The sequence below is a fragment of the Drosophila persimilis genome, unplaced genomic scaffold (assembly GCF_003286085.1).
Source record: "Drosophila persimilis strain 14011-0111.01,24,50 unplaced genomic scaffold, DperRS2 tig00000048-arrow-arrow-pilon, whole genome shotgun sequence".
Lineage (NCBI taxonomy): Eukaryota > Metazoa > Arthropoda > Insecta > Diptera > Drosophilidae > Drosophila > Drosophila persimilis.
The window spans coordinates 1-25,893 of record NW_020825291.1 but is presented as its reverse complement, the minus strand read 5'-3'; the positions used below and the strand labels follow the sequence as shown (position 1 = coordinate 25,893).

General features: G+C 40.8%; 13 protein-coding genes and 1 pseudogene across 13 annotated transcripts; 8 read left to right on the top strand and 6 right to left on the bottom strand.

Moving 5' to 3' along the window:
* Positions 1-2,987: 2,987 nt before the first annotated feature.
* LOC113565362 (histone H1-like) lies at positions 2,988-3,862 on the top strand. The gene has a single exon (XM_026987111.1). The coding sequence runs from the start codon at positions 2,999-3,001 to the stop codon at positions 3,770-3,772; it is 774 nt and encodes a 257-aa protein (XP_026842912.1). The 5' UTR covers positions 2,988-2,998; the 3' UTR covers positions 3,773-3,862.
* A 303-nt stretch (positions 3,863-4,165) lies between these two features.
* LOC113565365 (histone H2B) lies at positions 4,166-4,586 on the bottom strand. The gene has a single exon (XM_026987116.1). The coding sequence runs from the start codon at positions 4,573-4,575 to the stop codon at positions 4,204-4,206; it is 372 nt and encodes a 123-aa protein (XP_026842917.1). The 5' UTR covers positions 4,576-4,586; the 3' UTR covers positions 4,166-4,203.
* A 196-nt stretch (positions 4,587-4,782) lies between these two features.
* LOC113565364 (histone H2A) lies at positions 4,783-5,242 on the top strand. Its single transcript, XM_026987114.1, has one exon. It carries the CDS (start codon positions 4,804-4,806, stop codon positions 5,176-5,178), a length of 375 nt encoding a protein of 124 aa, XP_026842915.1. The 5' UTR covers positions 4,783-4,803; the 3' UTR covers positions 5,179-5,242.
* A 453-nt stretch (positions 5,243-5,695) lies between these two features.
* LOC113565368 (histone H4) lies at positions 5,696-6,102 on the bottom strand. Its single transcript, XM_026987119.1, has one exon. The coding sequence runs from the start codon at positions 6,068-6,070 to the stop codon at positions 5,759-5,761; it is 312 nt and encodes a 103-aa protein (XP_026842920.1). The 5' UTR covers positions 6,071-6,102; the 3' UTR covers positions 5,696-5,758.
* Positions 6,103-13,511: 7,409 nt separating this feature from the next.
* Positions 13,512-14,384, top strand: LOC113565361 (histone H1-like). The gene has a single exon (XM_026987110.1). It carries the CDS (start codon positions 13,523-13,525, stop codon positions 14,294-14,296), a length of 774 nt encoding a protein of 257 aa, XP_026842911.1. The 5' UTR covers positions 13,512-13,522; the 3' UTR covers positions 14,297-14,384.
* A 305-nt stretch (positions 14,385-14,689) lies between these two features.
* Positions 14,690-15,110, bottom strand: LOC113565366 (histone H2B). The gene has a single exon (XM_026987117.1). It carries the CDS (start codon positions 15,097-15,099, stop codon positions 14,728-14,730), a length of 372 nt encoding a protein of 123 aa, XP_026842918.1. The 5' UTR covers positions 15,100-15,110; the 3' UTR covers positions 14,690-14,727.
* Positions 15,111-15,306: 196 nt separating this feature from the next.
* LOC113565363 (histone H2A) lies at positions 15,307-15,766 on the top strand. The gene has a single exon (XM_026987113.1). The coding sequence runs from the start codon at positions 15,328-15,330 to the stop codon at positions 15,700-15,702; it is 375 nt and encodes a 124-aa protein (XP_026842914.1). The 5' UTR covers positions 15,307-15,327; the 3' UTR covers positions 15,703-15,766.
* A 2,112-nt stretch (positions 15,767-17,878) lies between these two features.
* LOC113565367 (histone H4) lies at positions 17,879-18,285 on the bottom strand. Its single transcript, XM_026987118.1, has one exon. It carries the CDS (start codon positions 18,251-18,253, stop codon positions 17,942-17,944), a length of 312 nt encoding a protein of 103 aa, XP_026842919.1. The 5' UTR covers positions 18,254-18,285; the 3' UTR covers positions 17,879-17,941.
* Positions 18,286-18,496: 211 nt separating this feature from the next.
* Positions 18,497-24,071, top strand: LOC6604370 (histone H3.v1). Its single transcript, XM_026987109.1, has 4 exons — positions 18,497-18,917; positions 20,284-20,861; positions 22,181-22,388; positions 23,599-24,071. Exons 1-4 carry the CDS (start codon positions 18,509-18,511, stop codon positions 24,012-24,014), a joined length of 1,611 nt encoding a protein of 536 aa, XP_026842910.1. The 5' UTR covers positions 18,497-18,508; the 3' UTR covers positions 24,015-24,071.
* On the top strand, positions 20,257-21,129 carry LOC6587454 (histone H1). Its single transcript, XM_002013100.2, has one exon. It carries the CDS (start codon positions 20,268-20,270, stop codon positions 21,039-21,041), a length of 774 nt encoding a protein of 257 aa, XP_002013136.2. The 5' UTR covers positions 20,257-20,267; the 3' UTR covers positions 21,042-21,129.
* LOC6604167 (histone H2B) lies at positions 21,435-21,856 on the bottom strand. The gene has a single exon (XM_026987115.1). The coding sequence runs from the start codon at positions 21,842-21,844 to the stop codon at positions 21,473-21,475; it is 372 nt and encodes a 123-aa protein (XP_026842916.1). The 5' UTR covers positions 21,845-21,856; the 3' UTR covers positions 21,435-21,472.
* Positions 22,055-22,511, top strand: LOC6604168 (histone H2A). The gene has a single exon (XM_002029066.2). The coding sequence runs from the start codon at positions 22,073-22,075 to the stop codon at positions 22,445-22,447; it is 375 nt and encodes a 124-aa protein (XP_002029102.2). The 5' UTR covers positions 22,055-22,072; the 3' UTR covers positions 22,448-22,511.
* LOC6603973 (histone H4) lies at positions 22,974-23,380 on the bottom strand. Its single transcript, XM_002028884.2, has one exon. It carries the CDS (start codon positions 23,346-23,348, stop codon positions 23,037-23,039), a length of 312 nt encoding a protein of 103 aa, XP_002028920.1. The 5' UTR covers positions 23,349-23,380; the 3' UTR covers positions 22,974-23,036.
* A 1,182-nt stretch (positions 24,072-25,253) lies between the features above and the next one.
* On the top strand, positions 25,254-25,888 carry LOC113565360 (annotated as a pseudogene).
* Positions 25,889-25,893: the final 5 nt, after the last annotated feature.

Below are 25,893 nucleotides of genomic sequence, written 5' to 3'. Positions count from 1 at the left end.
CCATCGCTGAAAGAGAGCTAAACGGGTACCTGAACATACTGTGCCACTACTTCACCAAATGGCATCTCAACTCACGCAAGCAAATGCACCAGCTCAATCCTTAAGGGCCCACGATTGGGCTACCTGTACAGGAATGCGAGGAGATTCCAGCCCAGTCTATTCATCTACGATAGACTGGCAATTAAATACGAAAAGCAGTTCAAGTACCTCGGTGTTGTCTACGACGAAAAACTGAACTTCAAGACACACACAGCAAATGCCCGAAGGAAAGCGTGTGCAATGATCCACAAGATCCAGCACATATACAAACCAATATCCACCAATCAGGGAACATCAGTCACATCACCAGAATCTGCGCTCTAGCCTACAAAAAACTAATACAACCAGTTCTTATGTACGGCTATGTAGCGTGGATGAACATAAAGACTATCGAGATGGAAGAGCTGCGCCGGTTCGAAAGAAAAATACTTCGCAAATCAATCGGCACTCAAAGCAGAGACGCATTGACGGGCCACTACATACCGAACAAGCGACTTTATAAATTAACAAAAACAACAGGATAGACAGACTCATGTTCCAAATACTGGAGAAGCTGGTCGAAAGAGATAATACGATACAAACGGAAATACCCGCAAACTACCACACTGAGTTCCTTACCGCCCATCATTTAACCCATCTAATGGAAATGGGCATTATCTATGACGAAGACGAAAACCTCATCTTCCACCACAGAAGACATCGATCTCTAAGTCACGCCGACGGTCTGGTATTCAATACCAGTCAATAAGCCACTCCCCCGTCCAACTGTAAATACTGTAAATACTCCCCTCCACTCCACCCTCCTTTACCCAGTAAATAAGAATAGAATAAGCTTAGCACATAAATTAGCCCATAGATCTAAACCAAATCAAAAGTAAACTTTATCCAGGTTTTTAACTTAACCATTTTTCCTGGAAAACACTAAACCACTAGATATTAACTATAACATAACCTAAACTAAAGATAAGATCTCTAATATAATAGTAACCAAAAGACTAGCACCCGGATAAGCTTAAAGCGCAGGGTAAAATTACACACACATAAGATAAAGTAAGCTTGAACTTGTCACTCATGTATCACTATATACCTAAGCAGAAGCTGTGCTACTGTAATATGAAATATGACAATAAATAAACGCTAAAAAAAAAAAAAAACGCGATCGATTATTACAAATTCAGACTTTGAAAGTGAATAGTGAAAATGGCTCGTACCAAGCAGACTGCTCGTAAATCGACTGGTGGCAAGGCGCCGCGCAAACAACTGGCTACCAAGGCCGCACGTAAAAGTGCTCCAGCAACCGGAGGCGTGAAGAAACCTCATCGCTATCGCCCCGGCACTGTTGCCCTCCGTGAAATCCGTCGCTACCAGAAGAGTACCGAGCTGCTGATCCGCAAACTGCCTTTCCAGCGTTTGGTTCGTGAAATCGCTCAGGATTTCAAAACTGACTTGCGTTTCCAGAGCTCGGCAGTAATGGCACTCCAGGAAGCTAGCGAAGCCTATCTGGTCGGTCTCTTCGAAGATACCAACTTGTGCGCCATCCATGCCAAGCGTGTCACAATCATGCCCAAGGACATCCAACTGGCCAGACGTATCCGTGGCGAGCGTGCTTAAGTTGATATTTCTTCGTCAGGCGCATATAAATTTCATACAAATCGGTCCTTTTCAGGACCACAAAATAATTTTCAATGAGATTTTTTATTTCTGCATACTCGTACTATTTTTCCCAAATAAAATATTTGTAATTTTGTCTTTGCTTTGTGCTAGAGCGTTGGTTTAGATACAAAACAGAATTGGATTGGGAGAATACCGTATACGATCCGTATTAAATGTATAGTTAGACGAATGTTTTGACATCTTCTGGTTTTTCATTCAAGAATTTTGCTGATTGTAAGAATTCTAAAAGGCGGACAACATTTGTGTAGGGTTAAATTGCGGCGACACATATAATTTCTATGTATTTGGGAAAGAAAAATATATTTTTGTTGCGAGGTGATAAACCTATCAGAAACAAACAGATAGACCTGTGGAACTAGAATAGAATACAAACCCTTTTAACGCAATTTTAGATTTATCCAATGACCAATAAATTGCATTTGATATTTTTCGAATCTTCTACTGGTATACTAGTATGCAATAATTGGTCGTTATAAATGAAAATATATGAAAATCTTCAACAAAAGTAAATGAAATATGTTCTTAAGATTCGTATAAATTGGTATAGACAATAAAATTTACGTAAAATTTATTTTTTCGATTTTTACTTTGAGATGAACTTAATTTGTAGTGCTATGTGGGTAAGAAAGTATGTTATTTATGGGTAAATATTGGCAAAAATGGATCAGAAATAATATAAAATTGAAAATCGTGTTCATTTCCTTAAGAAAAATGGTTTTAAACAATATATTTTTAAGCATTTATATTTTTTGACCCCTAAATTGAATGTTGAACATATCCAGAAAGTGGTCTTTTTGTACCTAATAGGGTTATCTTCAAAACGATTTTAAAATACCATACTAAACGATATGTGAATATATGTTTATTGTCTCTTAAAGTAAATTAATCAAATTTTATGTTTAAAAAAATAGTTTATCAAAATGAGCCAGCATTGTTATTTATTAATATCATTGAATCCAAAATATAAGAGTTGGATAACTAGTTGTCAAAGTTTGCACAATTATTAAAAATCGATAATGGACGATATTCACAAAATAAATGATTTACAGTAATATTTGAAATATTTAACAATATGAATCAATGAAAATATATTTCAATTATTTAATAGTTATATATAGAAAAGCAAAAATAAGCCAGACGTTCAATGAAACTTCTAACAAACAAATCACCAATGCTAAAATCATCTTCGTACTACCCTTCTACTCGCTTCTCATGCGAACGAGGGACCATAGCCCAGGTCCACAACGGCGTTTTTTCATTGAAAAGTGTAATTTTGTAAAGAATAATGTCTGATTCTGCAGTTGCAACATCCGCGTCTCCAGTGGCTGCTCCACCAGTACCAGCGGAGAAGAAGGTGGCCGCCAAAAAGGCATCTGGATCCGCTGCTGCTACTGCAAAGGCAAAGAAGCCCACAGCTCCACCATCGCATCCCCCAACTCAGCAAATGGTTGACGCTTCGATTAAGAGCTTGAAGGAACGTGGCGGCTCATCGCTTTTGGCAATCAAGAAATATATTACTGCCGAATACAAATGCGATGCCCAGAAACTGGCCCCATTTATCAAGAAGTACTTGAAGTCGGCCGTTGCCAATGGAAAGCTGATCCAAACAAAGGGAAAGGGTGCATCTGGTTCGTTTAAGCTGTCGGCTTCCGCCAAAAAGGAGCCTAAGCCAAAGGTTGCATCTGTCGAGAAGAAAGTTAAAAGTAAGAAGGTGGCGTCATCGTCGTCGGCGGCAACCAAGAAGACAGCAAGCCCTAAAAAAGCAGCCGCTGCCGGTGACAAGAAACTAAAGGTGAAGAAGTCAGTCGCCACCAAGAAGACCGCCGAGAAGAAGAAAACTGAGAAGGCAAAGGCTAAGGATGCGAAGAAAACTGGAACCGTGAAGGCGAAGCCAACAGCGACAAAGGCCAAGTCGAGCCCAGCAAAACCAAAGCAAAAGCCAAAAGCAAAGGCTGTAGCTGCAGCGGCATCTGTCAAGCCCAAGAAGACAACGAAGAAGCCAGCAGCTCCCGCCACTGTAAAGAAGCCGAAAGCCAAGACGACGGCGGCCAAAAAGTAAAGTGTGAAACTGTACACGTTGGTGTACAAGGTCGCATTCGAAATTTTAGATGTATCCGTCTGAAATTGATTTAAACAAGCCCTTTTCAGGGCTACAAAACTATATTCAAAAGAGATACAAATTATCGAGCCTTGTCTTGCATACATACGAGTATGCTACAGATATATTGTATATTTAGCATCCAGTTCAAACGTTATTCAAAGAGTTATTCGGAATGCATTTTTCCCGAACCGAATCAAATACGTACATATGTATGAAAAACCGTTCGCACAGACGCTGTATCTCAGAGGTCGGCAATTGAATAAAATTGTTATTGTATTGTGCATATATTTCTTGCATATCGATGAAATTATATATTGAAAATGGAATTTCTTTGGAAGAACATTTTGTGGCCCTGAAAAGGGCCTTTTTGGGTTTTGTTCGAAACCAATTTACTTGGAGCTGGTGTACTTGGTGACAGCCTTGGTTCCCTCACTAACAGCGTGCTTGGCCAGCTCTCCCGGCAGCAGCAGGCGCACAGCCGTTTGGATTTCCCGACTGGTGATGGTTGAGCGCTTGTTGTAATGAGCCAAGCGAGACGCCTCGGCAGCAATGCGCTCGAAGATGTCATTTACAAAGCTGTTCATGATGCTCATCGCTTTCGACGAAATACCAGTGTCAGGATGGACTTGCTTCAGAACTTTGTAAATATAGATGGCATAGCTCTCCTTCCTCTTGCGCTTCTTCTTCTTGTCGTTCTTGGTGATGTTCTTCTGAGCCTTTCCAGCCTTTTTGGCTGCCTTTCCACTAGTCTTGGGAGGCATTTTTCACTTCACTTTATGTAAAACACTTAATGTGTTTGAACGGACTGGGCTCAGAAGCTTATAGTTTTATTCGAGTAGTCTGTTCAGGTTTAACATACATTTCGTAGCGGGCGAAAACCCACCCCTTGGTTGAGCGCTCATGCAGTCGGAAAAGGTATAAATATGGCGTTCTGTGGCGTTGGACAACATTCGTGTGTGAACAGTGAAAAAGCAAAGGAATCTATTAACATGTCTGGTCGTGGTAAAGGTGGCAAAGTGAAGGGAAAGGCAAAGTCTCGGTCGAACCGTGCTGGTCTTCAGTTCCCTGTTGGTCGTATTCATCGTCTACTTCGCAAGGGCAACTATGCCGAGCGTGTCGGTGCCGGCGCTCCCGTTTACCTGGCTGCCGTGATGGAATACTTGGCCGCTGAAGTTCTCGAGTTGGCTGGCAATGCTGCCCGTGATAACAAGAAGACGAGAATTATCCCTCGCCATCTGCAGCTGGCCATCCGCAACGATGAGGAGTTGAACAAACTGCTCTCAGGCGTCACCATTGCTCAGGGTGGTGTGTTGCCCAACATCCAGGCCGTTCTGCTGCCCAAGAAGACCGAGAAGAAGGCATAAATGTTCCAATAGCAAAAACAATTTACATTCTTGTACAATATATAAACCAAAACGTCCTTTTCAGGACGACCAAACTATGTCAAAAGAATTAAGAGAATTTTCATAATTTATTATCATTCATTATTATCAGTTGAAATAAAATGCACATATTTGTGTTTTTTTGGTACAGGGCCTAAAAGAAAGTACAGTTGCGTCCGACTCATCTGAACAACGGATGAAATTCAATGTTTGCTTGCCAAGAAAGAACCCAAATTTTACCTACCTACCCAAGTTTATCTACGAGAATACTTTCGATCAAAAGTTCCCATCTTGGAAAGATGGCTGAACTTTTAGACTGAAAGAAAGAAAAACACTATATGCAGCGCACATACATATGTATGTACATAGTAGATGGGAATTGCGTATTGTCAATGACTCGACAATCAATTTTTTCTTTCATTATTCTGCTTTTACTTCACTATTATCAAGTACGATTCATGATTTTGAAAATATGTCTCTCTTCTAGATTATTTTGTGGTCCTGAAAAGGACCGATTGTTTAATTTATGGTTACTTTTGAACTGCAGACTATACAGATTTTCTTAACCGCCGAAACCGTACAGCGTGCGGCCTTGTCTCTTCAGAGCATACACAACATCCATGGCTGTGACTGTCTTCCTCTTGGCATGTTCGGTGTAGGTGACGGCATCACGGATAACGTTTTCCAAAAACACTTTCAGCACTCCACGAGTTTCCTCGTAGATGAGTCCCGAGATACGTTTTACACCGCCACGACGAGCTAAACGGCGGATAGCGGGCTTCGTGATACCCTGGATGTTATCACGAAGAACCTTGCGATGACGCTTAGCGCCTCCCTTTCCCAAGCCTTTGCCACCTTTACCACGACCAGTCATTTTCTTTCACTATGTTGTTTCACTTTACGACACGAAGAACGAATGCCATCCACATTTTGTATCGCTTGTATTTATACAAAACACCATCAAAACACGAGTGAGTCCGAATGATATGTGCATCTCGCTCGTGAAATGAAATAGCATGCTTCGGCAACTCTCTCGTTTCAACCCTCCACCAGAAGAATGCTTTATAAGTAAGTGGCGGGATGCGCGATCGATTATTACAAATTCAGACTTTGAAAGTGAATAGTGAAAATGGCTCGTACCAAGTGTGAACAGTGATAAAGAAAACAGTGCCTGGTCGTGGTAAAGGTGGCCAAGTGAAGTAAAGTGAAGTGAAGGACTAAAAGGACTAAGTGAATTGACGTGATCAAAGTGTAACAAGTCAGAAAATCGCATATATTGCACCTCTAAAATCTGAACTTTTTAAAAATAGTGAGCAGACATTGTGCAACTAAAACCAATATACTGCTAGAAGCAGAGTGCCTCTACATATGTGATATGCCGGAGAAAGGAGGCTGCAGTGTGGAAAAAGCGAACAAAATGGCAGCACATTCGGCAATCAGTGACGATGTTAGGCTCGTTGACGAGGCAATGGAAGCTGAATACGATAACGTAAAAAGGACCAGAGCAGAATTATCAACCTCTGACAGTGATTGCGAAAGTGATCTAATAAGTGATTGCGAAACGGAACAAGATACCGTAATAATGGACCGCGATGAGATGGATTCCATCATGGAAGAACTCAATTTTCTACGTGCTGAGCACATTAAATACAAAAAATATATCGAAGCCGTAAACACAACGCCAAAAACAACACCAAAACCCAAAAAAACGAAACCTGAGGATGTGAAGGAAAGTGAAGGTGCACCGACTACACCCAAAAAATCAAAAAAAGCTAGTGCAAGCAAACAAATTCTTAACACAAAACCCCAACAAACCATACCGGAGGATGTTCAAAATAAGGAATTTCCCAAACTACCCACATCCACATCCAAAGCACCACCTAAGCCAATTCGTATACCGAAAAAGACCGTGATACCCACCAAAAATGGCAATAACGAAAAAGGTCTACCGGTCATAGTAACGTACCAGCAAAACGCCAAAGCCCTAACAACACTCCTGAAGGAATCATCAAAGAAATTTACTCTCAACATCCTAAACAAAAACGTGATACATGTAAAGGTCTTCACATTGGCAGATTTCAACCTAACCAAAGAGTTGTTGAACAAAAACAAAGTGTTGTACTATAGCTTCACGCCTAAGCAAGTTAAGCCACACACAGTGATCTTAAGGAAACTACCACTTGAAGTGTACGATTCTGATGAGGTCAAGACAGCACTAGTTGAGGCCGTGCCTGAGCTAAACATCCTGTCAGTAAAGCCTTACAAGGAAAAGATGTGGATGGTTCAAGTGGAGAAAACTGAAAAAATAAACGAAATATTTAAAGTAACAACACTCCTCAACTGCCGAATTAACATCGAGGGTTTCAAGCCGCACCCAAACGCAATTAAGCAATGTCACAATTGCCAACGGTTCTGCCATGTTGCCAGCAACTGCAAAATGGCATTCCGCTGTGTCAAATGCACAAAAACACATGCTCCAGGGCAATGCACCTTAAAGAAAAAGGAAGACGGCCAAGAAGATACCACACAAAAAACCCAATGCGTGAACTGCTCTGGAAATCATACGGCCAATGCTAAAATCTGCCCAGTACGAATTGAGTACATCAAAAAAATGACCGAAAGGCGAAACCACACCCAAAAAAAAACAAACAAGTCCATCGCAACTGCAGCTGCAACTGTCCAGCTACAAAGCCGAATTGAAAAGGGACGAAGCTACGCCTCAGCAGCCAAAAGCAAGCCGATACCTACACAAGTGAAGGAAAACCCGAGAGCACGCCAAGAAAAGAAACAGGCAAACACCGCAGAAGAAAACGCCGGTTTTTCATTTGAACAACTCAACGGGGACTCTGTGGATGCATTTGGAAAAGATTTGCTTACCTGCTTCGACATCATGCAATCCCTAATTAAGAAATACCCAAACTCCAGCTCGGATAAAAAGGGAAAACAGCAATTGATTCTGGACTTCCTGATCCAAATCGCGCTCAACTAAATGCCAGTAAAAATCATGTTCCAAAACGTCAATGGCATCGTTCAACGGCGTAGGCGAAATGAACTTAACGAACATCTAAACAAACACAGGCCAGATCTGATGCTACTCGCTGAGCACAATCTGAGAAGTACGCACTCAGCCGGATTAACCAACTACCAATTCGTGAGGCAACATGTAGCAAGCTTAGAATCCACGCAGAACAGCACAAGAAGCCCTGGAACAGCAGTAGCCATCTGCGTGAGAAATGGACTCAGTTACGAACGAGTGAAAATCGACCAAATGCAATACATCGAGGCTGTGGCAGTGCAGATTTCCTATACAAACAGACGCAATATAAGAACTGGATTAATTGCAATCTCACTCTACCTACGCCCCCAGCATCCTTTACTAAGCTCAGACTTGGACATTCTAATGCACTCGCTAGCTCAAATAGAGGATCATGAGCAATTCGTAATCGGATGTGATTTGAACGCGAAACACCCAGCCTGGAATAGGCCCACGTACCGTCCAGAACACATCAACACGTCAGGAATTAGCTTAGAGCGGTGGCTGGCAGACCAACCATTCCTAATTCTCCACCCAACCCAAGAACCCACACGTCCCAACCAGACAGGAGACTCCTCAATAGATTTTTTCCTAACATCATCCTCAACCCCAATAGACTACTCAACATTTACCTACGGCTGCAAAATCATCAAAGACTTCCCATCAGACCACTTTGGAATAACCATAAACATAAATCTAGGACGGAACCGACTAAACTACAACCCACCAAAATCGATACACAATTTTCATAAAATAGACCCGATCCACTGGAACACAATAATTTTACAGAACCTAAGACACATCCCAAACACCCAAAACTTAAACACAGCTGACATAGATAACCACGTGCATACTCTAACAAATGCAATAGCCAAAGCCCTTGATTCTGATGAGGCAATCCCAAAAATAACCATAAACCCGACTAACCCAAACAATCCGTTCACCCGACTTAGCACCCACTGCCTAAACCTAATCAAAAAAAACGAAAACTTAGACGCATGCTTTTCCGCCGCCTATCCACCCTTACACCCAACCAACGCAACCAAATCAAAGACACTATAAAAGAACTGGACATACAAATAAACTGTCACATAGAAATCGCAGAACTGAAAACAATAGACCAAAAACTACGCAAAATTAACCCAAGTAAAATTAGCCAGAAATCACTCCAAACACTCAATCCAAACACCCCACCAAAAGAACAACTAGCTCATGACCTACATTTGACCAACGTGGAAGCAGCTCTAATAGACATAGACCTAAACCTTAGCACCTCCCAAAATATAACTTCCACTTTTCACAAAATTAATGCCCTGGCGTGGTCCTTCGAAAGAGTCCATAGCCAAAATGAAAACATCACCGACTCAGACCCTGTCCTCAGGGCACACACAATCGCCATCAATGAAACAATAGCCCAAACCTCATCCACAACACTAAACTCATACAAAACTACATTCAATATTTCCAGAACAGCAGATGGTAACTGGCCCGAGTCCCATGAATGCGGATTCACAAACGCCGAAGAGCTCTTTGAAATACTGAAAATAAAAAACTCAAAGAAGACCATGGGACCGGACGGCACCAGCAACTTTCTGATGAAACACTGCAATATGCCAATGCTAAAACATTTAGCAACACTATTTAACCACTGCCTAAACTTAGGATACTTCCCTTCCGAATGGAAGAACAGCAGAATCATCGCCATTCACAAACCTGGACTAAATCCGCACAGCCTCCGAGCCTACAGGCCTATTGCTCTACTATCTGCAATAAGTCTGCTGCTGGAGAAAATAATAATGCAACAAATACAGAAGCACATGGACTCACATAGCACGTTGAAAGATACTCAGTATGGCTTCAGAGCGAAATCATCAACCAACCATGCGTTCATCGCAGCAAATGATTTCATCTTTGAGAATTTATCCCACAAACGTGCTACAATAGCCTGTGCTCTGGACTTTGAGAAGGCTTTCGACACAGTCTGGACCAGCGGACTCATTTACAAGATGACCCAATTAAATTTCACCCCAGACATAACAAAAATAGTCCATAATTATTTAACAAACCGCTCATTTCAAGTTAGCAGCCCAGAAGACTCGGATCTGTCCCTTATAAGGTCGATCCCAGCAGGGGTTCCACAAGGTTCACTGCTGGCACCCATCCTCTACAACATCTACCTGGCAGACATGCCCGATTACCAAGTCCCTACCGGCTCAACCACACAAATTAAAGCACTAATCTACGCCGATGATATCCTGCTACTGGCATCTTCCGGTTCAATGGCCATCGCTGAAAGAGAGCTAAACGGGTACCTGAACATACTGTGCCACTACTTCACCAAATGGCATCTCAAACTCAACGCAAGCAAATGCACCAGCTCAATCCTTAAGGGCCCACGATTGGGCTACCTGTACAGGAATGCGAGGAGATTCCAGCCCAGTCTATTCATCTACGATAGACTGGCAATTAAATACGAAAAGCAGTTCAAGTACCTCGGTGTTGTCTACGACGAAAAACTGAACTTCAAGACACACACAGCAAATGCCCGAAGGAAAGCGTGTGCAATGATCCACAAGATCCAGCACATATACAAACCAATATCCACCAATCAAGGGAACATCAGTCACATCACCAGAATCTGCGCTCTAGCCTACAAAAAACTAATACAACCAGTTCTTATGTACGGCTATGTAGCGTGGATGAACATAAAGACTATCGAGATGGAAGAGCTGCGCCGGTTCGAAAGAAAAATACTTCGCAAATCAATCGGCACTCAAAGCAGAGACGCATTGACGGGCCACTACATACCGAACAAGCGACTTTATAAATTAACAAAAACAACAAGGATAGACAGACTCATGTTCCAAATACTGGAGAAGCTGGTCGAAAGAGATAATACGATACAAACGGAAATACCCGCAAACTACCACACTGAGTTCCTTACCGCCCATCATTTAACCCATCTAATGGAAATGGGCATTATCTATGACGAAGACGAAAACCTCATCTTCCACCACAGAAGACATCGATCTCTAAGTCACGCCGACGGTCTGGTATTCAATACCAGTCAATAAGCCACTCCCCCGTCCAACTGTAAATACTGTAAATACTCCCCTCCACTCCACCCTCCTTTACCCAGTAAAATAAGAATAGAATAAGCTTAGCACATAAATTAGCCCATAAGATCTAAACCAAATCAAAAGTAAACTTTATCCAGGTTTTTAACTTAACCATTTTTTCCTGGAAAACACTAAACCACTAGATATTAACTATAACATAACCTAAACTAAAGATAAGATCTCTAATATAATAGTAACCAAAAGACTAGCACCCGGATAAGCTTAAAGCGCAGGGTAAAATTACACACACATAAGATAAAGTAAGCTTGAACTTGTCACTCATGTATCACTATATACCTAAGCAGAAGCTGTGCTACTGTAATATGAAATATGACAATAAATAAACGCTAAAAAAAAAAAAAAAAAAACGCGATCGATTATTACAAATTCAGACTTTGAAAGTGAATAGTGAAAATGGCTCGTACCAAGCAGACTGCTCGTAAATCGACTGGTGGCAAGGCGCCGCGCAAACAACTGGCTACCAAGGCCGCACGTAAAAGTGCTCCAGCAACCGGAGGCGTGAAGAAACCTCATCGCTATCGCCCCGGCACTGTTGCCCTCCGTGAAATCCGTCGCTACCAGAAGAGTACCGAGCTGCTGATCCGCAAACTGCCTTTCCAGCGTTTGGTTCGTGAAATCGCTCAGGATTTCAAAACTGACTTGCGTTTCCAGAGCTCGGCAGTAATGGCACTCCAGGAAGCTAGCGAAGCCTATCTGGTCGGCCTCTTCGAAGATACCAACTTGTGCGCCATCCATGCCAAGCGTGTCACAATCATGCCCAAGGACATCCAACTGGCCAGACGTATCCGTGGCGAGCGTGCTTAAGTTGATATTTCTTCGTCAGGCGCATATAAATTTCATACAAATCGGTCCTTTTCAGGACCACAAAATAATTTTCAATGAGATTTTTTATTTCTGCATACTCGTACTATTTTTCCCAAATAAAATATTTGTAATTTTGTCTTTGCTTTGTGCTAGAGCGTTGGTTTAGATACAAAACAGAATTGGATTGGGAGAATACCGTATACGATCCGTATTAAATGTATAGTTAGACGAATGTTTTGACATCTTCTGGTTTTTCATTCAAGAATTTTGCTGATTGTAAGAATTCTAAAAGGCGGACAACATTTGTGTAGGGTTAAATTGCGGCGACACATATAATTTCTATGTATTTGGGAAAGAAAAATATATTTTTGTTGCGAGGTGATAAACCTATCAGAAACAAACAGATAGACCTGTGGAACTAGAATAGAATACAAACCCTTTTAACGCAATTTTAGATTTTTCCAATGACCAATAAATTGCATTTGATATTTTTCGAATCTACTACTGGTATACTAGTATGCAATAATTGGTCGTTATAAATGAAAATATATGAAAATCTTCAACAAAAGTAAATGAAATATGTTCTTAAGATTCGTATAAATTGGTATAGACAATAAAATTTACGTAAAATTTATTTTTTCGATTTTTACTTTGAGATGAACTTAATTTGTAGTGCTATGTGGGTAAGAAAGTATGTTATTTATGGGTAAATATTGGCAAAAATGGATCAGAAATAATATAAAATTGAAAATCGTGTTCATTTCCTTAAGAAAAATGGTTTTAAACAATATATTTTTAAGCATTTATATTTTTTGACCCCTAAATTCAATGTTGAACATATCCAGAAAGTGGTCTTTTTGTACCTAATAGGGTTATCTTCAAAACGATTTTAAAATACCATACTAAACGATATGTGAATATATGTTTATTGTCTCTTAAAGTAAATTAATCAAATTTTATGTTTAAAAAAAAAGTTTATCAAAATGAGCCAGCATTGTTATTTATTAATATCATTGAATCCAAAATATAAGAGTTGGATAACTAGTTGTCAAAGTTTGCACAATTATTAAAAATCGATGATGGACGATATTCACAAAATAAATGATTTACAGTAATATTTGAAATATTTAACAATATGAATCAATGAAAATATATTTCAATTATTTAATAGTTATATATAGAAAAGCAAATATAAGCCAGACGTTCAATGAAACTTCTAACAAACAAATCACCAATGCTAAAATCATCTTCGTACTACCCTTCTACTCGCTTCTCATTCGAACGAGGGACCATAGCCCAGGTCCACAACGGCGTTTTTTCATTGAAAAGTGTAATTTTGTAAAGAATAATGTCTGATTCTGCAGTTGCAACATCCGCGTCTCCAGTGGCTGCTCCACCAGTACCAGCGGAGAAGAAGGTGGCCGCCAAAAAGGCATCTGGATCCGCTGCTGCTACTGCAAAGGCAAAGAAGCCCACAGCTCCACCATCGCATCCCCCAACTCAGCAAATGGTTGACGCTTCGATTAAGAGCTTGAAGGAACGTGGCGGCTCATCGCTTTTGGCAATCAAGAAATATATTACTGCCGAATACAAATGCGATGCCCAGAAACTGGCCCCATTTATCAAGAAGTACTTGAAGTCGGCCGTTGCCAATGGAAAGCTGATCCAAACAAAGGGAAAGGGTGCATCTGGTTCGTTTAAGCTGTCGGCTTCCGCCAAAAAGGAGCCTAAGCCAAAGGTTGCATCTGTCGAGAAGAAAGTTAAAAGTAAGAAGGTGGCGTCATCGTCGTCGGCGGCAACCAAGAAGACAGCAAGCCCTAAAAAAGCAGCCGCTGCCGGTGACAAGAAACTAAAGGTGAAGAAGTCAGTCGCCACCAAGAAGACCGCCGAGAAGAAGAAAACTGAGAAGGCAAAGGCTAAGGATGCGAAGAAAACTGGAACCGTGAAGGCGAAGCCAACAGCGACAAAGGCCAAGTCGAGCCCAGCAAAACCAAAGCCAAAGCCAAAAGCAAAGGCTGTAGCTGCAGCGGCATCTGTCAAGCCCAAGAAGACAACGAAGAAGCCAGCAGCTCCCGCCACTGTAAAGAAGCCGAAAGCCAAGACGACGGCGGCCAAAAAGTAAAGTGTGAAACTGTACACGTTGGTGTACAAGGTCGCATTCGAAATTTTAGATGTATCCGTCTGAAATTGATTTAAACAAGCCCTTTTCAGGGCTACAAAACTATATTCAAAAGAGATACAAATTATCGAGCCTTGTCTTGCATACATACGAGTATGCTACAGATATATTGTATATTTAGCATCCAGTTCAAACGTTATTCAAAGAGTTATTCGGAATGAATTTTTCCCGAACCGAATCAAATACGTACATATGTATGAAAAACCGTTCACACAGACGCTGTATCTCAGAGGTCGGCAATTGAATAAAATTGTTATTGTATTGTGCATATATTTCTTGCATATCGATGAAATTATATATTGAAAATGGAATTTCTTTGGAAGAACATTTTGTGGCCCTGAAAAGGGCCTTTTTGGGTTTTGTTCGAAACCAATTTACTTGGAGCTGGTGTACTTGGTGACAGCCTTGGTTCCCTCACTAACAGCGTGCTTGGCCAGCTCTCCCGGCAGCAGCAGGCGCACAGCCGTTTGGATTTCCCGACTGGTGATGGTTGAGCGCTTGTTGTAATGAGCCAAGCGAGACGCCTCGGCAGCAATGCGCTCGAAGATGTCATTTACAAAGCTGTTCATGATGCTCATCGCTTTCGACGAAATACCAGTGTCAGGATGGACTTGCTTCAGAACTTTGTAAATATAGATGGCATAGCTCTCCTTCCTCTTGCGCTTCTTCTTCTTGTCGTTCTTGGTGATGTTCTTCTGAGCCTTTCCAGCCTTTTTGGCTGCCTTTCCACTAGTCTTGGGAGGCATTTTTCACTTCACTTTATGTAAAACACTTAATGTGTTTGAACGGACTGGGCTCAGAATCTTATAGTTTTATTCGAGTAGTCTGTTCAGGTTTAACATACATTTCGTAGCGGGCGAAAACCCACCCCTTGGTTGAGCGCTCATGCAGTCGGAAAAGGTATAAATATGGCGTTCTGTGGCGTTGGACAACATTCGTGTGTGAACAGTGAAAAAGCAAAGGAATCTATTAACATGTCTGGTCGTGGTAAAGGTGGCAAAGTGAAGGGAAAGGCAAAGTCTCGGTCGAACCGTGCTGGTCTTCAGTTCCCTGTTGGTCGTATTCATCGTCTACTTCGCAAGGGCAACTATGCCGAGCGTGTCGGTGCCGGCGCTCCCGTTTACCTGGCTGCCGTGATGGAATACTTGGCCGCTGAAGTTCTCGAGTTGGCTGGCAATGCTGCCCGTGATAACAAGAAGACGAGAATTATCCCTCGCCATCTGCAGCTGGCCATCCGCAACGATGAGGAGTTGAACAAACTGCTCTCAGGCGTCACCATTGCTCAGGGTGGTGTGTTGCCCAACATCCAGGCCGTTCTGCTGCCCAAGAAGACCGAGAAGAAGGCATAAATGTTCCAATAGCAAAAACAATTTACATTCTTGTACAATATATAAACCAAAACGTCCTTTTCAGGACGACCAAACTATGTCAAAAGAATTAAGAGAATTTTCATAATTTATTATCATTCATTATTATCAGTTGAAATAAAATGCACATATTTGTGTTTTTTTGGTACAGGGCCTAAAAGAAAGTACAGTTGCGTCCGACGCATCTGAACAACGGATGAAATTCAATGTTTGCTTGCCAAGAAAGAACCCAAATTTTACCTACCTACCCAAGTTTATCTACGAGAATACTTTCGATCAAAAAGTTCCCATCTTGGAAAGATGGCTGAACTTTTAGACTGAAAGAAAGAAAAACACTATATGCAGCGCACATACATACAGCTGCGCCGAAAAAAATAGCACCAGGGGACTAATGTTTCTATATTGACGGATTTAGCTTAAACAATGGTTCTAATGAACGTTGTTAAGACTAATATGTAAACTTTAAGGTATAATTTATCGAATCCCAGAGCACTGGTATGATTTGCAAGCTCCAAATGAAAAAATTTGAAAAGAGAAGAATTTTATCAGAAATTTGGGCACCAACAAAAATAGCACCAATTTACAAGGAAATCGAAAAACTATAAAATACAAGGAAACTTTCCAAATTTTTTTGTAAAAAATGTTACTTTAGTTGTATTCAAAGGTTGGCGTTTTGTTGTAAAACCTTTGACAGCAACAACAGCAGCTCAGCATATTGGCATTAAAGCTCACCTCATTTTCGCATCTTTTCCTTGGGATATTGATCCACGAACCATGCAGAATACCCCAAACATATTTAATGTTCTTTGATTCCGCATTAGAAACATATTTTTTAGCTTGACCCAAAACATTAGCAATGGGGTTCAAGTCTGGAGACTGAACAGGCCAATCTATTGCACTAAGTGAATTGTGCTCGAACCACTTTCGAGCTCTCTTTCTAGATCGTTTTGGGTCATTTTCCTGCTGGAAGACACAAAACAAGTCTATTTCGTATTCTGCATAAAGCAGAATCACTGTTTCTTTGGTATTGACATAGACATGTTGATCCATAATGGGGTTGTGCCATATATTGGGTCACCTGCCTAGTACGAAAATCATGCCCATACGATTTTTCTTGCTTTTCTATGTCTAATGAATTTACATGTGAGTCAGGGGGTTGTATTCTGCATTCGGTAGTCGTTTCACACAAGAACAAGACCCTTTTACACCAAAAAATAAATTTTGGCTTTAGTCGGACCACAGGATGTTTCTCCATTTTCGTTGGCCCAACCTCAGTGCTATTTTGCATACCAAACTTTTTTTTGCCCTATGCCTTTCCGTGAAAAGTGAAATTTTCCTCGTACTACGAGTACCCATTTTACGTTCTTGTATACAAGATCTAACTTTCCTGGTACTTGACGATTTTTTAAGATCCTTGCTTTAGCTCTGTGGCCGACTTAAATGGGTCCTCCTTGCTCTCACGAACCAGTAGTTTTAGCAGAAATGGGGATATCGCGGCCTTTCTTGCACGTGATTCTTGTTGGAAACATATTTAAAAGCATTGCTAATCATTTCTTTTGAACAACCGACAATTTGCCCCACCTTAGCATAGGTCCTGCCTTCTGAAATGAAAGTTTTGATCCTTTGGCTTTTTTCTTCACTTTAGTGCTTTCCAAGACCCATAACTACTTAAATTTTGTAACTTTCTTGTCACAATCACCTAAAGCCACCGATTTTTAATTCAATCAAGAACTTAAAATATTAAGAAGCTCCGAAAAGTAGAAGCTTTTACTTAAAACAGTTACTGGTGCTATTTTTGTTGGTGCTCTATTTCGCTCTCCTTTCGCAAAATTGCCTAATGTTATAAGAACCGTTAGAATTGAGAGATGAAGAACAATCCTCTCAGAGAGGAGACATATAAAGCTACATTATATTGCAGTAAAGTCCAGAAAATGTTGGACAGTGGTCTTGTTTTGAAGGAATAAAGACGGTCGTCCCTACTGGTGCTATTTTTTTCGGCGCCACTGTATGTATGTACATAGTAGATGGGAATTGCGTATTGCAATCAATGACTCGACAATCAATTAATTTTTTCTTTCATTATTCTGCTTTTACTTCACTATTATCAAGTACGATTCATGATTTTGAAAATATGTCTCTCTTCTAGATTATTTTGTGGTCCTGAAAAGGACCGATTGTTTAATTTATGGTTACTTTTGAACTGCAGACTATACAGATTTTCTTAACCGCCGAAACCGTACAGCGTGCGGCCTTGTCTCTTCAGAGCATACACAACATCCATGGCTGTGACTGTCTTCCTCTTGGCATGTTCGGTGTAGGTGACGGCATCACGGATAACGTTTTCCAAAAACACTTTCAGCACTCCACGAGTTTCCTCGTAGATGAGTCCCGAGATACGTTTTACACCGCCACGACGAGCTAAACGGCGGATAGCGGGCTTCGTGATACCCTGGATGTTATCACGAAGAACCTTGCGATGACGCTTAGCGCCTCCCTTTCCCAAGCCTTTGCCACCTTTACCACGACCAGTCATTTTCTTTCACTATGTTGTTTCACTTTACGACACGAAGAACGAATGCCATCCACATTTTGTATCGCTTGTATTTATACAAAACACCATCAAAACACGAGTGAGTCCGAATGATATGTGCATCTCGCTCGTGAAATGAAATAGCATGCTTCGGCAACTCTCTCGTTTCAACCCTCCACCAGAAGAATGCTTTATAAGTAAGTGGCGGGATGCGCGATCGATTATTACAAATTCAGACTTTGAAAGTGAATAGTGAAAATGGCTCGTACCAAGCAGACTGCTCGTAAATCGACTGGTGGCAAGGCGCCGCGCAAACAACTGGCTACCAAGGCCGCACGTAAAAGTGCTCCAGCAACCGGAGGCGTGAAGAAACCTCATCGCTATCGCCCCGGCACTGTTGCCCTCCGTGAAATCCGTCGCTACCAGAAGAGTACCGAGCTGCTGATCCGCAAACTGCCTTTCCAGCGTTTGGTTCGTGAAATCGCTCAGGATTTCAAAACTGACTTGCGTTTCCAGAGCTCGGCAGTAATGGCACTCCAGGAAGCTAGCGAAGCCTATCTGGTCGGCCTCTTCGAAGATACCAACTTGTGCGCCATCCATGCCAAGCGTGTCACAATCATGCCCAAGGACATCCAACTGGCCAGACGTATCCGTGGCGAGCGTGCTTAAGTTGATATTTCTTCGTCAGGCGCATATAAATTTCATACAAATCGGTCCTTTTCAGGACCACAAAATAATTTTCAATGAGATTTTTTATTTCTGCATACTCGTACTATTTTTCCCAAATAAAATATTTGTAATTTTGTCTTTGCTTTGTGCTAGAGCGTTGGTTTAGATACAAAACAGAATTGGATTGGGAGAATACCGTATACGATCCGTATTAAATGTATAGTTAGACGAATGTTTTGACATCTTCTGGTTTTTCATTCAAGAATTTTGCTGATTGTAAGAATTCTAAAAGGCGGACAACATTTGTGTAGGGTTAAATTGCGGCGACACATATAATTTCTATGTATTTGGGAAAGAAAAATATATTTTTGTTGCGAGGTGATAAACCTATCAGAAACAAACAGATAGACCTGTGGAACTAGAATAGAATACAAACCCTTTTAACGCAATTTTAGATTTTTCCAATGACCAATAAATTGCATTTGATATTTTTCGAATCTACTACTGGTATACTAGTATGCAATAATTGGTCGTTATAAATGAAAATATATGAAAATCTTCAACAAAAGTAAATGAAATATGTTCTTAAGATTCGTATAAATTGGTATAGACAATAAAATTTACGTAAAATTTATTTTTTCGATTTTTACTTTGAGATGAACTTAATTTGTAGTGCTATGTGGGTAAGAAAGTATGTTATTTATGGGTAAATATTGGCAAAAATGGATCAGAAATAATATAAAATTGAAAATCGTGTTCATTTCCTTAAGAAAAATGGTTTTAAACAATATATTTTTAAGCATTTATATTTTTTGACCCCTAAATTCAATGTTGAACATATCCAGAAAGTGGTCTTTTTGTACCTAATAGGGTTATCTTCAAAACGATTTTAAAATACCATACTAAACGATATGTGAATATATGTTTATTGTCTCTTAAAGTAAATTAATCAAATTTTATGTTTAAAAAAAAAGTTTATCAAAATGAGCCAGCATTGTTATTTATTAATATCATTGAATCCAAAATATAAGAGTTGGATAACTAGTTGTCAAAGTTTGCACAATTATTAAAAATCGATGATGGACGATATTCACAAAATAAATGATTTACAGTAATATTTGAAATATTTAACAATATGAATCAATGAAAATATATTTCAATTATTTAATAGTTATATATAGAAAAGCAAAAATAAGCCAGACGTTCAATGAAACTTCTAACAAACAAATCACCAATGCTAAAATCATCTTCGTACTACCCTTCTACTCGCTTCTCATTCGAACGAGGGACCATAGCCCAGGTCCACAACGGCGTTTTTTCATTGAAAAGTGTAATTTTGTAAAGAATAATGTCTGATTCTGCAGTTGCAACATCCGCGTCTCCAGTGGCTGCTCCACCAGTACCAGCGGAGAAGAAGGTGGCCGCCAAAAAGGCATCTGGATCCGCTGCTGCTACTGCAAAGGCAAAGAAGCCCACAGCTCCACCATCGCATCCCCCAACTCAGCAAATGGTTGACGCTTCGATTAAGAGCTTGAAGGAACGTGGCGGCTCATCGCTTTTGGCAATCAAGAAATATATTACTGCCGAATACAAATGCGATGCCCAGAAACTGGCCCCATTTATCAAGAAGTACTTGAAGTCGGCCGTTGCCAATGGAAAGCTGATCCAAACAAAGGGAAAGGGTGCATCTGGTTCGTTTAAGCTGTCGGCTTCCGCCAAAAAGGAGCCTAAGCCAAAGGTTGCATCTGTCGAGAAGAAAGTTAAAAGTAAGAAGGTGGCGTCATCGTCGTCGGCGGCAACCAAGAAGACAGCAAGCCCTAAAAAAGCAGCCGCTGCCGGTGACAAGAAACTAAAGGTGAAGAAGTCAGTCGCCACCAAGAAGACCGCCGAGAAGAAGAAAACTGAGAAGGCAAAGGCTAAGGATGCGAAGAAAACTGGAACCGTGAAGGCGAAGCCAGCAGCGACAAAGGCCAAGTCGAGCCCAGCAAAACCAAAGCCAAAGCCAAAAGCAAAGGCTGTAGCTGCAGCGGCATCTGTCAAGCCCAAGAAGACAACGAAGAAGCCAGCAGCTCCCGCCACTGTAAAGAAGCCGAAAGCCAAGACGACGGCGGCCAAAAAGTAAAGTGTGAAACTGTACACGTTGGTGTACAAGGTCGCATTCGAAATTTTAGATGTATCCGTCTGAAATTGATTTAAACAAGCCCTTTTCAGGGCTACAAAACTATATTCAAAAGAGATACAAATTATCGAGCCTTGTCTTGCATACATACGAGTATGCTACAGATATATTGTATATTTAGCATCCAGTTCAAACGTTATTCAAAGAGTTATTCGGAATGCATTTTTCCCGAACCGAATCAAATACGTACATATGTATGAAAAACCGTTCACACAGACGCTGTATCTCAGAGGTCGGCAATTGAATAAAATTGTTATTGTATTGTGCATATATTTCTTGCATATCGATGAAATTATATATTGAAAATGGAATTTCTTTGGAAGAACATTTTGTGGCCCTGAAAAGGGCCTTTTTGGGTTTTGTTCGAAACCAATTTACTTGGAGCTGGTGTACTTGGTGACAGCCTTGGTTCCCTCACTAACAGCGTGCTTGGCCAGCTCTCCCGGCAGCAGCAGGCGCACAGCCGTTTGGATTTCCCGACTGGTGATGGTTGAGCGCTTGTTGTAATGAGCCAAGCGAGACGCCTCGGCAGCAATGCGCTCGAAGATGTCATTTACAAAGCTGTTCATGATGCTCATCGCTTTCGACGAAATACCAGTGTCAGGATGGACTTGCTTCAGAACTTTGTAAATATAGATGGCATAGCTCTCCTTCCTCTTGCGCTTCTTCTTCTTGTCGTTCTTGGTGATGTTCTTCTGAGCCTTTCCAGCCTTTTTGGCTGCCTTTCCACTAGTCTTGGGAGGCATTTTTCACTTCACTTTATTTAAAACACTTAATGTGTTTGAACGGACTGGGCTCAGAACCTTATAGTTTTATTCGAGTAGTCTGTTCAGGTTTAACATACATTTCGTAGCGGGCGAAAACCCACCCCTTGGTTGAGCGCTCATGCAGTCGGAAAAGGTATAAATATGGCGTTCTGTGGCGTTGGACAACATTCGTGTGTGAACAGTGAAAAAGCAAAGGAATCTATTAACATGTCTGGTCGTGGTAAAGGTGGCAAAGTGAAGGGAAAGGCAAAGTCTCGGTCGAACCGTGCTGGTCTTCAGTTCCCTGTTGGTCGTATTCATCGTCTACTTCGCAAGGGCAACTATGCCGAGCGTGTCGGTGCCGGCGCTCCCGTTTACCTGGCTGCCGTGATGGAATACTTGGCCGCTGAAGTTCTCGAGTTGGCTGGCAATGCTGCCCGTGATAACAAGAAGACGAGAATTATCCCTCGCCATCTGCAGCTGGCCATCCGCAACGATGAGGAGTTGAACAAACTGCTCTCAGGCGTCACCATTGCTCAGGGTGGTGTGTTGCCCAACATCCAGGCCGTTCTGCTGCCCAAGAAGACCGAGAAGAAGGCATAAATGTTCCAATAGCAAAAACAATTTACATTCTTGTACAATATATAAACCAAAACGTCCTTTTCAGGACGACCAAACTATGACAAAAGAATTAAGAGAATTTTCATAATTTATTATCATTCATTATTATCAGTTGAAATAAAATGCACATATTTGTGTTTTTTTGGTACAGGGCCTAAAAGAAAGTACAGTTGCGTCCGACTCATCTGAACAACGGATGAAATTCAATGTTTGCTTGCCAAGAAAGAAGCCAAATTTTACCCTACCTACCCAAGTTTATCTACGAGAATACTTTCGATCAAAAAGTTCCCATCTTGGAAAGATGGCTGAACTTTTAGACTGAAAGAAAGAAAAACACTATATGCAGCGCACATACATATGTATGTACATAGTAGATGGGAATTGCGTATTGCAATCAATGACTCGACAATCAATTCATTTTTTCTTTCATTATTCTGCTTTTACTTCACTATTATCAAGTACGATTCATGATTTTGAAAATATGTCTCTCTTCTAGATTATTTTGTGGTCCTGAAAAGGACCGATTGTTTAATTTATGGTTACTTTTGAACTGCAGACTATACAGATTTTCTTAACCGCCGAAACCGTACAGCGTGCGGCCTTGTCTCTTCAGAGCATACACAACATCCATGGCTGTGACTGTCTTCCTCTTGGCATGTTCGGTGTAGGTGACGGCATCACGGATAACGTTTTCCAAAAACACTTTCAGCACTCCACGAGTTTCCTCGTAGATGAGTCCCGAGATACGTTTTACACCGCCACGACGAGCTAAACGGCGGATAGCGGGCTTCGTGATACCCTGGATGTTATCACGAAGAACCTTGCGATGACGCTTAGCGCCTCCCTTTCCCAAGCCTTTGCCACCTTTACCACGACCAGTCATTTTCTTTCACTATGTTGTTTCACTTTACGACACGAAGAACGAATGCCATCCACATTTTGTATCGCTTGTATTTATACAAAACACCATCAAAACACGAGTGAGTCCGAATGATATGTGCATCTCGCTCGTGAAATGAAATAGCATGCTTCGGCAACTCTCTCGTTTCAACCCTCCACCAGAAGAATGCTTTATAAGTAAGTGGCGGGATGCGCGATCGATTATTACAAATTCAGACTTTGAAAGTGAATAGTGAAAATGGCTCGTACCAAGCAGACTGCTCGTAAATCGACTGGTGGCAAGGCGCCGCGCAAACAACTGGCTACCAAGGCCGCACGTAAAAGTGCTCCAGCAACCGGAGGCGTGAAGAAACCTCATCGCTATCGCCCCGGCACTGTTGCCCTCCGTGAAATCCGTCGCTACCAGAAGAGTACCGAGCTGCTGATCCGCAAACTGCCTTTCCAGCGTTTGGTTCGTGAAATCGCTCAGGATTTCAAAACTGACTTGCGTTTCCAGAGCTCGGCAGTAATGGCACTCCAGGAAGCTAGCGAAGCCTATCTGGTCGGTCTCTTCGAAGATACCAACTTGTGCGCCATCCATGCCAAGCGTGTCACAATCATGCCCAAGGACATCCAACTGGCCAGACGTATCCGTGGCGAGCGTGCTTAAGTTGATATTTCTTCGTCAGGCGCATATAAATTTCATACAAATCGGTCCTTTTCAGGACCACAAAATAATTTTCAATGAGATTTTTTATTTCTGCATACTCGTACTATTTTTCCCAAATAAAATATTTGTAATTTTGTCTTTGCTTTGTGCTAGAGCGTTGGTTTAGATACAAAACAGAATTGGATTGGGAGAATACCGTATACGATCCGTATTAAATGTATAGTTAGACGAATGTTTTGACATCTTCTGGTTTTTCATTCAAGAATTTTGCTGATTGTAAGAATTCTAAAAGGCGGACAACATTTGTGTAGGGTTAAATTGCGGCGACACATATAATTTCTATGTATTTGGGAAAGAAAAATATATTTTTGTTGCGAGGGTGATAAACCTATCAGAAACAAACAGATAGACCTGTGGAACTAGAATAGAATACAAACCCTTTTAACGCAATTTTAGATTTTTCCAATGACCAATAAATTGCATTTGATATTTTTCGAATCTACTACTGGTATACTAGTATGCAATAATTGGTCGTTATAAATGAAAATATATGAAAATCTTCAACAAAAGTAAATGAAATATGTTCTTAAGATTCGTATAAAATTGGTATAGACAATAAAATTTACGTAAAATTTATTTTTTCGATTTTTACTTTGAGATGAACTTAATTTGTAGTGCTATGTGGGTAAGAAAGTATGTTATTTATGGGTAAATATTGGCAAAAATGGATCAGAAATAATATAAAATTGAAAATCGTGTTCATTTCCTTAAGAAAAATGGTTTTAAAACAATATATTTTAAGCATTTATATTTTTGACCCCCTAAATTGCAATGTTGAACATATCCAGAAAGTGGTCTTTTTGTACCTAATAGGGTTATCTTCAAAACGATTTTAAAATACCATACTAAACGATATATGTGAATATATGTTTATTGTCTCTTAAAGTAAATTAATCAAATTTTATGTTTAAAAAAAAAGTTTATCAAAATGAGCCAGCATTGTTATTTATTAATATCATTGAATCCAAAATATAAGAGTTGGATAACTAGTTGTCAAAGTTTGCACAATTATTAAAAATCGATGATGGACGATATTCACAAAATAAATGATTTACAGTAATATTTGAAATATTTAACAATATGAATCAATGAAAATATATTTCAATTATTTAATAGTTATATATAGAAAAGCAAATATAAGCCAGACGTTCAATGAAACTTCTAACAAACAAATCACCAATGCTAAAATCATCTTCGTACTACCCCTTCTACTCGCTTCTCATTCGAACGAGGGACCATAGCCCAGGTCCACAACGGCGGTTGTCGTTTTTTCATTTGAAAAGTGTAATTTTGCTAAAGAATAATGTCTCTGATTCTGCAGTTGCAACATCCGCGTCTCCAGTGGCTGCTCCACCAGTACCAGCGGAGAAGAAGGTGGCCGCCAAAAAGGCATCTGGATCCGCTGCTGCTACTGCAAAGGCAAAGAAGCCCACAGCTCCACCATCGCATCCCCCAACTCAGCAAATGGTTGACGCTTCGATTAAGAGCTTGAAGGAACGTGGCGGCTCATCGCTTTTGGCAATCAAGAAATATATTACTGCCGAATACAAATGCGATGCCCAGAAACTGGCCCCATTTATCAAGAAGTACTTGAAGTCGGCCGTTGCCAATGGAAAGCTGATCCAAACAAAGGGAAAGGGTGCATCTGGTTCGTTAAGCTGTCGGCTTCCGCCAAAAAGGAGCCTAAGCCAAAGGTTGCATCTGTCGAGAAGAAAGTTAAAGTAAGAAGGTGGCGTCATCGTCGTCGGCGGCAACCAAGAAGACAGCAAGCCCTAAAAAAGCAGCCGCTGCCGGTGACAAGAAACTAAAGGTTGAAGAA

Excerpts from the sequence above, each read along its gene's own strand:
- LOC113565362 (XM_026987111.1), top strand. The coding sequence starts at position 2,999 with ATGTCTGATTCTGCAGTTGCAACATCCGCGTCTCCAGTGGCTGCTCCA.
- LOC113565365 (XM_026987116.1), bottom strand. The coding sequence starts at position 4,575 with ATGCCTCCCAAGACTAGTGGAAAGGCAGCCAAAAAGGCTGGAAAGGCT.
- LOC113565364 (XM_026987114.1), top strand. The coding sequence starts at position 4,804 with ATGTCTGGTCGTGGTAAAGGTGGCAAAGTGAAGGGAAAGGCAAAGTCT.
- LOC113565368 (XM_026987119.1), bottom strand. The coding sequence starts at position 6,070 with ATGACTGGTCGTGGTAAAGGTGGCAAAGGCTTGGGAAAGGGAGGCGCT.
- LOC113565361 (XM_026987110.1), top strand. The coding sequence starts at position 13,523 with ATGTCTGATTCTGCAGTTGCAACATCCGCGTCTCCAGTGGCTGCTCCA.
- LOC113565366 (XM_026987117.1), bottom strand. The coding sequence starts at position 15,099 with ATGCCTCCCAAGACTAGTGGAAAGGCAGCCAAAAAGGCTGGAAAGGCT.
- LOC113565363 (XM_026987113.1), top strand. The coding sequence starts at position 15,328 with ATGTCTGGTCGTGGTAAAGGTGGCAAAGTGAAGGGAAAGGCAAAGTCT.
- LOC113565367 (XM_026987118.1), bottom strand. The coding sequence starts at position 18,253 with ATGACTGGTCGTGGTAAAGGTGGCAAAGGCTTGGGAAAGGGAGGCGCT.
- LOC6604370 (XM_026987109.1), top strand. The coding sequence starts at position 18,509 with ATGGCTCGTACCAAGCAGACTGCTCGTAAATCGACTGGTGGCAAGGCG. Across the intron at positions 18,918-20,283 it reads TATCCGTGGCGAGCGTGCTT|TTGCAACATCCGCGTCTCCA; the intron begins AAGTTGATATTT and ends CTGATTCTGCAG. Across the intron at positions 20,862-22,180 it reads ATGCGAAGAAAACTGGAACC|GGCAACTATGCCGAGCGTGT; the intron begins GTGAAGGCGAAG and ends CTACTTCGCAAG.
- LOC6587454 (XM_002013100.2), top strand. The coding sequence starts at position 20,268 with ATGTCTGATTCTGCAGTTGCAACATCCGCGTCTCCAGTGGCTGCTCCA.
- LOC6604167 (XM_026987115.1), bottom strand. The coding sequence starts at position 21,844 with ATGCCTCCCAAGACTAGTGGAAAGGCAGCCAAAAAGGCTGGAAAGGCT.
- LOC6604168 (XM_002029066.2), top strand. The coding sequence starts at position 22,073 with ATGTCTGGTCGTGGTAAAGGTGGCAAAGTGAAGGGAAAGGCAAAGTCT.
- LOC6603973 (XM_002028884.2), bottom strand. The coding sequence starts at position 23,348 with ATGACTGGTCGTGGTAAAGGTGGCAAAGGCTTGGGAAAGGGAGGCGCT.